At 34.6% G+C, this 13,861-nt stretch overlaps 1 protein-coding gene across 1 annotated transcript in view; it reads left to right on the top strand.

Moving 5' to 3' along the window:
* Positions 1-13,861, top strand: part of LOC306873764 (VPS10 domain-containing receptor SorCS3-like) — a gene marked incomplete at its 3' end in the record, with an annotated part of 216,402 nt that overhangs the window by 97,645 nt on the left and 104,896 nt on the right. Inside the window, exon 2 of the mRNA XM_079423246.1 lies at positions 2,042-2,109. Coding sequence (XP_079279372.1) covers positions 2,042-2,109 — 68 coding nt within the window. The remainder of the gene's footprint in view (positions 1-2,041; positions 2,110-13,861) is intronic.

Below are 13,861 nucleotides of genomic sequence, written 5' to 3'. Positions count from 1 at the left end.
GTTGTTGTAGTTGTTTATATTTAATAAGTGTAAAAATAAATGTATTAAAACAAAATACAAATAATATATATATATTTATATATATATATATATTTAACAAGTATAAAAATAAAATATAAAAATTAAAAATATAAATAAATAATTTTAAATGAAAATAAAACGTGTACTAAAGCGTGATATGATGATTTTTTTTCTAAAACACAAAGATAGTTTTAATATTCAAAATATTTGAATGCAGTTAGTATTTTCAACAACAACAATATAATTTAAAAAAAAATTTCTACAATATAACAATATATTTTAGAACAGAGGAATGATATGATCAAAATCACTTTCAGATCTTCTTTTTTTTCCAGCTGATGAATGATAAAAGCATTGATAGCCAATCAGAATCCATCCTCGAGTATTTAAAGTGGCAGACAATAGGACTGAAGCAGTTGCTTAAAATAAACAGATTGTCTTCATCCGTTGGTGTGGATGCTGATATTGTTATCATTATAGTTGTTTTTATAGTTATCATTGTTGGTGTGAACAGGCCTTTAGACCAAGATAAGCCCATGCAGCTGCAAATGAATGAGTATTTGCTTGATTAAGAGGGCGAGACATCTTACCCCACTCTTCCTTAAGGTGCCACCATAAAGTGAAGAAAAATGCAAAGAAAACACATTTTTTAAGCCTTTATCATTTTCAGTGGTGTGCGCAGTGAAGCATGTGGAGGCGTTTGATGTGGTTGGCGCTGTGAACGTGTGATGCGCGTGCATACATGAGTGTTTGACGTTCTGGATGGCTAGTTCAGCAGCTCCCGCTGTCTTCTCACTGACCCTCAGGCTAAAAGCTCTCACAGATCATACAGCCCAAGGTCAGGGTTGAGAACTATCAAGCTCAATCCCACCCAGCTTAAGCCTTGAAGGCCGATTGAGTCCTGCTTGTTGACACAAAAGAGAAGTAAACACAACATCAGGGGGTCGGGAAGACAAACAATCGAAGGGCTTTGGGGAAAATGAGCATAGCTATCCACCAGCCCTTAGGCACCTCTGGTTTCTAAATTGAAGTTTTCGGGACTTTACTGAGGAGTAGATGTTAAAATTACTGGTGTGTTGGCATGAAATTAGTATTAAGTTAAAATAAGAGCCCCAACTTGGCAATGCATTGATGTAAACATGGTTAGTTTATCTTGTGTGGACGTAAACAGACATGACAAACATTATTTGAACAGTATTGCATCAGTAGCTTTAATATACCTTCTGCTATTTAATATTGCTAATGTTGATAAAACAACAGTAATTAGCGTTAACCGTTATCAATTAACTCCTATTTTTTCTTATCTGTCAACATGCAGTGGATAAATGGTGACCCATTTCTATGTTTATTTATGTATTTATTTTTTGTTATATATTTGAAATAAAATAAAACGTGTCTATGGTAACACTTTATTTTAAGGTGTCCTTGTTACGTTACATATTCTTACTATTATAATAACAATAAATTATGCATAATTACATGCAAGTGACCCTAAAACAAACCCTAATCCTAACCCTAACCATATAGTAAGTACATGTAGTTTATTAATATTATTCAGTACTTAAAGGCATAATTACATTGTAACAAGGACGCCTTAAAATAAAGTGTAACTGTTTATTTAATCATGACAAACTATACATTATTAGAAAGGTCAAAATCTTGAGAAATTACTGTTATTAATTACTGACTGATTAAATTGAGGAATACTTGAAGGCTGCATGACATTGTTTTAGCTAATGTTTATTTATATATTTGCTAATACATTTTTTATGGTATTAAAGATCATGAAATTACATGCAAGTTTATTTTGACTCTTGCGAGTTATAGCGCTGTTATTATTAACCTGAATCTTGGAGTCTGTTCCTGTCCTGGAAATTGAAATATGTGAAGTCTCCTGCAGCTCGTTTTTGGCTCTAAAAAGAAACCGTCTGCAATAAATATAAATGTGATGGAAAGGAATAAGAGTAATAAATAAATCAGGGCATATAGATTTATTTGATTTTTGGTTTTCTTTTCACAGGTGATTCTGATTCTCACCAAGCTGTATGACTTTCACCTTGGCAGTGTAACGGAAAGCACTTTATGGAGGTGAGCTAAAAGCTACCATCTCTTCCTTTCTCTCCCACCTCTCTCCTCCCATCTTAGCTCTTTTCCGTTCTCCATTACACTTTCTATCCAATGCAAAGTAAGTGAGCGATGGTGAGCAGAGTTATGTGATTTTGAATGAAGCGAGGAACAGTAGTATTCACTTCAGGAACTATTCCATCTCAAGCAAGAACAGTGTTCATTACATATTCACAAATTTAATTTGTCACATTTTTGTGGACTATATATATATGCAACTGGCAAAAAAAAAAAAAAAAAAAAAAAAATTATATATATATATATCTTTTTTTTTTTTTTGCCAGTTGCATTAATTTATACTATCAGTTGGAAAGTAGCCAAGTATCGCCTGTTTCTTAACTATTTCCACATTTAGAGCATAAAAAAGACTTTGACACTGATCCAAACCATAGAAGTCCTCTACAATCTGGACACTTTGTGCAATTGACAGTGAAAGGAGCAGCCTTATCTTTCACACGGTCAACTGAACACTTCAATTTGGACCAAGAGAAGCTGTGTATTGAGGTGCTTAAGTCTGACGATTTGCGATGACGTCTGATTTGAGATGACAAGTGCAGTGCTCTTTTCATGAGCTGCTGTAGGGCAGAAGGGTTTCAAGGTTAATGGGTTTTCTGAGAATACACTGAATGATTTTCCTTGTAAAGGATGTGTGTCATTCTATGTGCAATATAAGTACAGAATATGATTGCTATGATTACTATATTACTCCATAATTGTTGTGCAATTAAGCAATTACTACACATTACATCAAATTTGGGAAAATGATTTCGGAAGTCAATTATACTCTATTTAATTTACATTAAGATTTAACTCAATTTTAAATATTGGAAGGTTTTATACTTCCAATAGAAGATTTTATACGACCATGTCTGATCTGTTATTTGTAAATACAATTAATTACAATTTATTATTATTATTATTATTATTGTTGTTGACACTAATAATGTTCATGTGCATTGGGGTTGTGTGCATGTCTGAGCTGAATTGAGAAGTAGTTCTTGTATTTGAATTGAGGTAGCAAACATGATGCAGAATTGTAGTTTAAGGAAGTTAAGATATTCAGTGGATATTAGAATAATTAAATTATTGATAAAAAATAATAATAAACAAAAAAAAATGAAATTAAATGAAAAGTAGTATTTGTATATTTTTAATCATATTTCATAATTAAATTTTGTAGACCAGGGTGAAGAAAACTTAATTTTTCTAAATATTTCACCTGAGTTTCTTGTTATTGTAATTTAGTAACTCTCTCTCTCTCTCTCTCTCTCTCTCTCTCTCTCTCAAATTCAATTCAGTTCAATTAAGCTTTATTAGCATGACTGTGTAACGCAATGTTGCCAAAGCATTAAGATATACATAACAACAACAACATAAATAGCAACATAACAAATAATAAATAAATTCCATCTAAATAAATGAAAAGATAAAGTAAGTCAGTTTCAAGTTAATCATGTTTAACATCTAACATTGTGAATGGTTAATACATATTTTGCTGCTATTGCAGCTGTGTTATCATCTTCAAGTAAAAAGGGCATTTTCTCAGTATCACTAAGTTCAGTAAATGATGCGATCAGGGCTTCAATTCTGGGGAGAAATGTTTCCCTCACATTGTGATATTTAGGACAAATCAGCAGAAAGTGTTTCTCGTTCTCTATTTGCTGTAGATCACAGTGTCTACACATCCTTTGCTCTTGCTCTGTCCATGTTTGTCTATGTCTTCCTCTCTCTATTTCTAAATCAAGGTTACTTAATCTGATTTTGGAGAGGATTTGTCTTTCTTTAAATAGTTTAATCAAAAAATAATTGGAAAATTTAGTGGTTCTGTTTAGGGTTGAGTAGCATTGGAGTTTATTTTGAAGGTCAACGTGTAATTTTAGAGATTCATCGTGAGAGTCTTTTAGATTTTTGTCAATTTCTTTAATAATGATTTTGAGGTTGAAGCTGTAGTCAGCGAGGAGCTGGGTTTTATGGACTAGCTGAAGAGCGAGTGTGTTTAGAGGATGAGATTCTGGTGAGGTTTCATTGGAGAGGAATGAAAGCAATTAATCGGCACTCTCTCTCTCTCCCTTCTTTACTTCAGAATTGTGTCCTTGATCTGAATGTAGTTTTAAATGATAAATGTAGAGAAAATGCAAGCTGGTGATGGATGATGGAGAGAGCACAAAAAACATTCATAGTCTATTAAACAGTATTAATTGCATATTCACAATTTTAATTTGTTAAATTTTTCTGTGAGAACAAAATATTTTCTGTATTATTATTATTATTATTATTATTTTATTGTAATTTATTTTCATTATTTAATTTATAAATGATAAATTATTAATTGATAAATATTAACATTTTAATAATTTATTATTATTATTATTAAATAAATAAGGAAACGTAAGCTGAAGGCGCAGAGAAAACAAAGTTCACAATCTAATAAATACAGTGTTAATTGTACATTCTCAGTATTAATTTATCATCACATTCCTGTGTGGAAATTAAATTAAATTTAATTTAATTTAATTATTATAAAATTTAATTTAATTTAATTTAATTTAATTTAATTTAATTTAATTTAATTTAATTTAATTTTATTATTATAAAATTTAATTTAATTTAATTTAATTTAATTTAATTTTATTTTATTTTATTTTATTTTATTTTATTTTATTTTATTTTATTTTATTTTATTTTATTTTATTTTATTTTATTTTATTTTATTTTATTTTATTTTATTTTATTTCCAAATTATGTAATTTGAATTGATAAAATGCAGAGGAAAAAAATAAAAAAATAAACTGGAGATGGAAAGAAAGAACACAATAGCCTACCAACTTCAAATCAACAGTAACACAAATAAAAGCACAAACCCGACTGTCATGATGAAGACCGAATTCTCACACTGTTGTGTAGTCTAGCCTGCTAAACCCCGTGGCTCATGCAGCCTCACTTTTAATACATCACAATGACTGCTCCCACAGCAATGAAAGTATGTATTGACAAAATGATGGCTCTCCAATACTCAGTTTTCCACAAATCAGGCCTCTGGGGAGTTCTGTGCTCATTTACACAGGCTAAAAGCAAATCTAAGCGCAACCCTGGTATCAATTGCCATTTTCTTACTGCGTCTGCATTTAGCTTTGGTCACTGACTCTGTTTCATGATATAATATACTTCAAGGCCCACACATCTTCATTCTTAATTGAGATCAAAGTTCAATTAAGATGGAGGTGGATTTTGAAGGAGCAATTGGTGAAGTTTAGTTCCGCTAGCCGAAAACTAGACAGCTGTTGACTTTTTGAGAAAGGTCAGGGCACGAGCATCGCTCTGAGAAACGGCGTGTCAGTTTTAATGAACAGCATGACCTTAAACAATGGAGCCGGATCAGTCATTTTTCCAGATAATATTCAAAGTGAATGAACCCTTCTGTGTGTGGATGTGAAGGAAATATCGATGCCAGTAATAGAACTGACACTTGTTTTGCTCAAAGCACTGTACCTCTTTCTCATGCAAACATCCTGGGTTCTCGGAGGAAGAGGGAACCCCTTATACCTTATTTATAATTAATCAGCGACAAATAGATGCAAAATGGAACTCTTAAGTTCTGAAACTTTGTTGCACTTGATTAGAATAGTAGTTCATTTAAAGGTGCAGTGTGTAAAACAGCTAGCGGTTGAAATTGCTACTGGAATCTTGGCCAGGCAGACATAACTTAGAACATTTAGTTATTTCTTTTTAAACTGAATGCTGTTGTTTTTTTTATTTGTAATTTTGATATATCTTATTTGGCATGTTATTCCTGTTACAAAAACAATAAGGATTCAGTTAAAAAAAAAAAGTATAAGAAATAAATTGGTACTGCAGTCCAAATTCAAAATATTTGAAATTTGTATCTTCTGTTGTTTCTTCAGACTCAACGCTCTCGTGGGTTGCCAGATTGAGAAACAAAAAAGAACAAGCACAATTGTCAATGCAGGCAAAGAGCCTTACACTCTAAGTTGATTAATTGATTTATCCGCATTTTAATTAGCTTTTTTATGCCAATGCTTTTCAGGCTAGGTAGAATCTGATTTTTGACCCACTTGTTTTGCTGGCTTCCATGGCTGCAGTGCGCTGTATTTTCTGGCAATTGGCAGCCCGGAGTGTCGAAATATTATTGGGTAAATTTGCAGTATGTGGAATCACACAGACCAAAACAAAACACAATTCTGACACAGAACACACATTTCAAAGTAGAATATATTTTCTAAATATCTACAAATGTTACAGTATTTTTATGCTTTAGTACAGAAATTACCCAGCACCTTTAAAGATCATTATGGAGAATATTTTTAAGTACCAATCAGGCAGTTTTTTTAAAATGCTTTTTATTTTTATTTGAATAATTTATTTATTTATTTTTCTGGAGTTGCGTATTCCTGTAAAAGCAGAAATATATGATGGTTGCTCAATTTTTACTTATTTGTTTAGAAACTGTGTGTATGAAAGATGCAAAAGACACCTGTTTTGTATAGATGGGGAAGTCGTGGCCTAATGGGTAGAGAGTTGGACTCGTAATTCAAAGGTTGCGGGTTCGAGTCTCGGGCCGGCAGGGATTGTAGGTGGGGGGAGTGAATGTCCAGCGCTCTCTCCACCCTCAATACCACGACTGAGGTGCCCTTGAGCAAGGCACCGAACCCCCAACTGCTCCCCGGGCGCCGCAGCATAAATGGCTGCCCACTGCTCCGGGTGTGTGTTCACGGTGTGTGTGTGTTCACTGCTGTGTGTGTGTGTGCACGTTGGATGGGTTAAATGCAGAGCACGAATTCCGAGTATGGGTCACCATACTTGGCAGTATGTCACTTCACATAGATTGATCAAGGTATATCTTCATAATGGTGCAGAAAATGTTAGAAATGACTGTATATTCAAGATGATGTGAATAGAGTGATTGTTCTTCAAATTTTTGCATCAATATTTGCACTGTGTGAGTGTGAACAGAACTATAATTATATAATATTATAATATAATAATTATATTCAAACATAATATGATCTGATCTACCTGCTGCTCTAAAACTGCATATAGTTGCTTCTGGACCACCAATCTCCATTGCATGCTTTCATCTGACATTGCTGCCTAGGGGGGTCATGCAAGGGTGACCGCTGACAGACTTTCAAATTGCATCATTTTGGCAGCAGCAGGTCCTATATAGAGTTGATATTTCACAGGTCAGCGCGTGCAACACCAGTCAGACCTTTCGGAGCAGGACTTACCTGATGTCCCTGACCTTTTAAAGAAGTCAGAACTTACCTCTCAGCAAGAAGAAAAACAAGAACTTTGCCCATGTTCATTTTCCCCAGGGATTCTCTTCGTGCCATCTCTTATTAGGGGAAAAAATTGTCTAGATGTTTTTACGATCATTTTGTGGCTTTATGGAATTGACGTATGCTAGGCTTCCAAACAATGCACTCCGATCAGACGAGACAGACTTTTATATTGCAGTGTACCAGTTGAACTCTTCTGACCTTAAATAAAACATAAATATCTCAAATCTTGAATTTTATGAGGTAAATAAATATTATATGATCTATCTATCTATCTATCTATCTATCTATCTATCTATCTATCTTATTAACACTAGTTTCTATATTTGACTAAACCTCAAAAATAGCTCATAAACCTCAAGATTATCATTCCAGATTTAATATATATAAGATTTATGAAAATTCTGTGGGCTCCTGCTTCGCCCCCTCTCCGTGCTTTCTGACGACGATCATAAATCACTAACGATTATTATTCAGAAGGTCATTTACAACACTCTATTTTTTTTTTATTGATATTCTTACCTTTTTTAATTACACTGGTGGGACTTCCCCTTATATCCTGGAGCCAACTCTAATTTAGTGTCTGTCATAATAATAAATTGAGAATATCATCACCGCCATCAGCATGTGCTCACTAGACTGGATTTGCGAGCGGTTTTCTAGTTTCAGAAGCAGCCTCAGAGGTACTTGTTATGTTTACTGTAATCAAATTAAAATCCCATCGACACACCAGATGTGTCAGAAATGGGAGTCAGACCGTTCCCTGTCCTGCTTTAGCAGCCCCAAGGGTATTTAATTCTAAGGAAATTACACTAAATATAGGAATAGAGTCATATACATGACAGTTAATCTCTGTCAATGTAAAGACTGTAAGTTTAAAGGTCTCATTTTCCTTTTATCATGGCCCCAATTATTTATTATAATGACACGTCATATTGTGCTTGTCTCCAGCGCTTATCTGCTGAATTGAGTGCTCCGTTGATGAGAAATCTGGTTTCATAGCTGTTTTTTAATGTTTGATGTAAGCATGTCAGGAAAATAAGCAACTGACTTCTCAGCACTGGCTGCTATACGGAGCAGGTTGTTTAGACCAATTCAGATCAGAACCACCAGAAAATGAAAGCATGCACTGTTGCCATGGTTTGAAACCCTTGAGCTGCACGTGCTCTTGCAGAGCGCTAAAATAAGTATAATTAGTTTCCATTCATCTGGTATCGGTTTTGCTGATATTCTTGTATACATATATTAATCTAGATTGAAATGCAAGTGCTTACAGGTCTGCAAAAAAGTAGCATTCTGTTTTAGGCTTTGGTTTGTGTTTCTGTGTAAATTAAATATTGCTTTGGTTTTGTCGTGACACACAGAGGACATCTTGTTTTCAGTTGACCGCACATACTAAGAATATTATCAATGTACACTTAAATACTTTGGGATTAGAACAAACCCATAAATGCAATGTTGGATTAATATTAAGATATTTTCAGCACCATCTTTGTTGTTAGTATGGTGTTTGGGGTGTTTTTTAGGTTGTTATTGAAGACTAATAGGTGGTTACTAACTGGCACTAGTCAAAAGAGTCCCAAATTTTTATTTTATTTTGTTTGACTGTCTGTTTGATTTTGATTTGTTTTTATGATTTTTTTGTTTATGTGTTTGTTTGACATTTGTATTATCTGCTAGGTCAAAACTGTGTGTTTGATCACCTAGAAAAGTATATGTAAATCTTTCCTCAAGCCATACAGTGTGAAGTATTAATCATGTCCAGAGCATAAATGTTGCACAATGAAGTTTAAAAGTTTGGAGTTTTTAAGATGCTGAGTCATAAAATGAACTTCGCTTAATGTAAACCCTACTCCCTTAATTCTGCCTGCACTTAAACTCATTAACGAAACCAATTGAACACATTTACTTCAATTACTTTTAAACTATCAATAAGTAAAACAATGAACATCTAATGCATAAAGGTAATGGAACATTTTACAATAATTTGCACGACCAAAACAAACTTAAATGGTTAAAACCGTAAATAGAACCACTAAACTAATGTCTTTCTGAAAAGCATCTCATAGTTTTAAAACTCTGACAGTGGGATGGGTTGCACATCTTCACAATGGAGAGGAAACTTTCCAAAAGAGTTTGGAGCAATATTTCTTTCCACTGTTATAAGTTCAGGCTGATTGGATCTAAAGCTTCTAATTGGGGGAGAAAGAAGAAGATAACTGGGGAAAAGCACTGAAAAAAGAATGAAGGGATGCAAATGAAAACTTTCAGTTGTACTTGGAGGGTGGTTCTTTTGCACAGCTCTGCCTTTTCTACACCAACCAGACTCTTGACTCCTTTGAAGCACACTAGCAAGATTTAAGGAGGATGTGGCAATCTGTATGAACATACTATCAAACAAACCCTTGAAAATGGAAGAAAAACCAGGAGGAAGGAAGGAGAGAGGAAATAAAAGTCCTACTATTGGAGTCTGCACTTCTATTCTACCTCCCAAAGACTGGGTATGAGGAAAGGAGCCATAAAGAAACAATAGAATTGGGGTGCTGCTCATTTGCTGAATGATTTAGGTGTCACAGGCAGGGAAAAAAAACGGTTTTCTCTTTCTGTCTCATGCTTTCTATTTCTCATTCTCTCTGTCAAAGCAATATAGTCTTGTTTGCTAGCAGAAAGTCTCATCAACAGTAATGAAAGCTTGTTTTCCATTAGCAGGGCTTGGCATGTTGCATCTCCCGTTGTTGTTAAATCATTCTTGTGAATACTGCATGTATGTGATGAGGTATAATGGGCTGCTATAAGTGGATTGCTGGAGAGGATTACATTTTTTGTGGTGGGGTGGGGGTGGGGGTGGGGGTGGGGGGGGGGGGGGGGGGGCTTTGCTCATTGCTCAATTGTATTCTGTTCAAGGACAGAGAATTTCAAATGTGCCAAGTGTGAATGTGAAAAGTGCCATATTGTTGCTGGTAGTTTTAATATTTAGCAATTATTATAATTAATTTAGTTATTTAATAATTTCATGAATTAACTGTACATTGCAAGCACATTCATTAATCATCATAACCCAAATCACAAATAAAAGGAACCATTTAATCTGAATTCCTAGTTTACTATCATGAATTAAAAAAATTGGCCTATATATGATTCATATAATTATATAATGTAAATCAGATTAATGTCTGGATTGGTGTTTGATTGGTCTTTATTCAATTATTCAACTAAACTGTCATATTTCATGCATTTAAGATATTGGTAGATTTTGTGCTATTTCTGCTAAATTATCAAATGTTTCATTTATTTATTTTAATAATGTATTGGATGAGCATCATCATGCAAGATAGTCATCTCTAAACAAATTTTAAATTTTCCCGAATGGGCCATCTTCTCTTTTTGTTCTTTAGGACTCACTGATACACACTACTAATCAAAATGTTTTTTATCTAGAATGATTTCTGAATGATCATGTGACAATGAAGACTAGAGTAGTGTTTGTTGAAATTTCAGCTTTGCCATCAGTTATTTACTGTATTTAATGTATTTTTCATCAAATAAAAAGAGCATTGGTGAGCATAAGAGACTTATTTCAAAAACATAAATATAATGAAACTATTCCAAACTGGTAGTGTATGTACAGTCAACCAGTCCTGTACAGTCCTGTCTTACAGTCCTAGATATAAAGTTAGAAACAAGCCTTTACACTTTCATAGACCTGAATTCTCATGACCTGAAGATGTCACCTTATATCAGTCCCACTGTCCTGAGAGGATACGTCCATGTCTGTGCATCGGTGATGGACACATCCCTCTTTTCTCCATATTCAGATCTGCTCTCTATGCTGTGCTTTAAGAGTTACCCAGAAAATAGATGCCAGAATTGGATTACACAAAAGACAGGGAGCTCATTGTGGGAGCTTCCCAGCTCCTTGTCTTGCTCCATGTTGACATGCCGGAGATGATCCTGAATTGACCATTGTCTGATCCACATTTAGATCCCTTGCTAGCATCTGCATTGTGTGCGTTCAACCAATGTTTGTCCTTCAGGCTGCAACCAGAGAATGTCTCAGTCCTCATGCAAGAGTAATAGTGCCTTGTGGAAATGTCAAACTTTTATACTTCTTTTATTTTAAAGATTCATTTCTGAGCATAAAAGCTTTCTTGAAGATCACTGAGAGAAAAGAAGGGTCCACGGAGGATGTCTGCATGCTTGACAAGATGAGCAGTTGAGAGAGATGTTAAGTTGTAGTCTTGCTGTGTGTGTGTATTTTCCCCCTTATTTTAACTTTAAAAATAAGATTTTTAAAATCTATATTCATTATTATTAATATATATTTTAATCAACCATGAACCTACTTGTAAAAAAATTGCCTTTACAGTGAAAAAAAAAGTACTGGTCATCATGCATCAAACTAATTCCTCTTACTTTATTGATTTATTTTATTTTATCGAGAAAGGAAATTATGTGGAAATGTCACAAACCAAATTTACTTATATTTTTAATTTATATTACCACAGTTCAACCTATCAGAGCCCTCAACTCCCAACATCTTGCATTTATTTCTTCCTGCGATATAAGTATTGTGATATATTGATCAGTTCTTTAGTGAAGTAAGGTTTTATGCATTTATGAAGTTTATTTTTAATGCATTGCTTGGAAATAATGCATTGATTGCACATTGCACCTTTTTATCTGTATTACTGAACAAACCAGATGAACATATGATCAATTTCACTGTAAAACATTATTACACTATTAAATAAGCAGCAATCGATTTTTGTATGTAATTTGACCTATCTAAAAATCAAAACATTGCTCGATCAATGCAGAATAATAACAGTAATAATAGTGGTTTAAAATATTGATACTTGACTTATACTGAGTCAAAATCATAGCAGAAGAATAGCTTCACTATACTATATTGATTTTTGTTTCTTCTCAAGTCTCCGCCTCAGACGGCAGAATTGACCTGGTAAAATCTAATCTGATTAGAGTAGGCTGATATTACGCAACTTCCAGAATAAGAACACAATAAGGGATTTTTTCATCAGTTCTCCAGGAAAGTCAATTGACCAAGTGCTGTGGAAGTAGAGCAAATTTGATCAAGAAATCTGTGAGATACTAAGAGTTTGGTTTGAGGACTTAGTAGTAAGTAAACTAGTTATTCACAAGATAAATTGTATATTGTGCTTGTTTTTCTCTTCCAAGTATTGAACAAAATACACAATATGCATGTTACCCATTTCAGATAATCATTGCCCTAAATTGCATGTAAAAATACATCAAGCTATGCTTGGTTAAGTCGCTCTTTTCCTGTCTCAGTAGGTGTTTCTTGGCAGGAATAAGCTGTAATGTGGATCTGACCATATCATGTTATCCCATAATTCAAAACTCTGGCTGTGAGAGACTAACCTCTGCTAGGTGTTTTGACCTACAAGTCAAGAAATTGGCCCAGACCTTTGAACCATACAGAGTGTGGTGGTGAATTCAGGCAGCATGGGACGTTTATTATGCAACTAGTGTGATCTTTGCCCTTAATGAGCATCTCATTATTTCCAAACAATATTTAATTGTTTTTTTTCCAGACTCTAGGGTAAGGGTCACGGCCTGTAGTGAGCTTACTTCTGCTTGTAGTGAATAATAGAGTAAGGATGTATGTTTCCGACCCATTTTTGTCCCTATTTTAGTGTTTTTGGAGCACTCTGACCTTCATGTTGTCAGTGTGAAGAGCTTCACTTCGACATTCATGTTAGACAACCCCTCCGAAACACCTGCAAATGCACATCTGCAGGCGAACTGCCGCTTTTGCGATCCGTGCGTCATTGTTTTTCCTCTTCTCCCCATCTCTGTCCTGAAAGATGTGTCTCATTTCCTGAGGTCACCTTTAGAGCATGACGGAAACTTCCTTGCAGATTGCGGGCCATCTATGAATGTAAATAGTGGCGTTCTATCATTTATCCACTTTCTATTACGTCCCGTTCCTCCCTCCTTTTTCGCATTTGGCTTCTCCTCGTCGTCTGTCGGGAAACCCCTCCACCGCTTTCATCTCTTTCTCTCTCTCTCAGTCTATTTTTCCCAAATACAATTCTCCTCAACACCTGCAGATATCCACCATGCTCCCTTAATGTGGCAATTCTCCAAAGTCATTTTCAATTATGCTTCAATGAGCTCTGTTATTAGAGCAGAGACGCTGTCGCCGACAGTCTGCCTGAGGCCTGAATTGTGTGAGCATGTGTGTGATTGTCTCTGCCGTGTGTCTGAGAGGAAATTGAAAGGTGTATACTTGTGCCAGGTTGTAAGCATCTTTGTGTGTGCGAGGATATACGTTTGTCTTTGTCGCACTTTCACGAGGAAATTGCTTGAGGAAGCGTCCCGCTAGCCGACTCGATTTCAGTCGAGGGTGTCACACCTACCGACTGTTTTGGGTGACA

Source organism: Barbus barbus, assembly GCF_936440315.1.
Source record: "Barbus barbus genome assembly, chromosome: 8".
Classification (NCBI taxonomy): Eukaryota; Metazoa; Chordata; class Actinopteri; order Cypriniformes; family Cyprinidae; genus Barbus; species Barbus barbus.
This window is presented reverse-complemented; position numbering and strand designations above follow the sequence as displayed.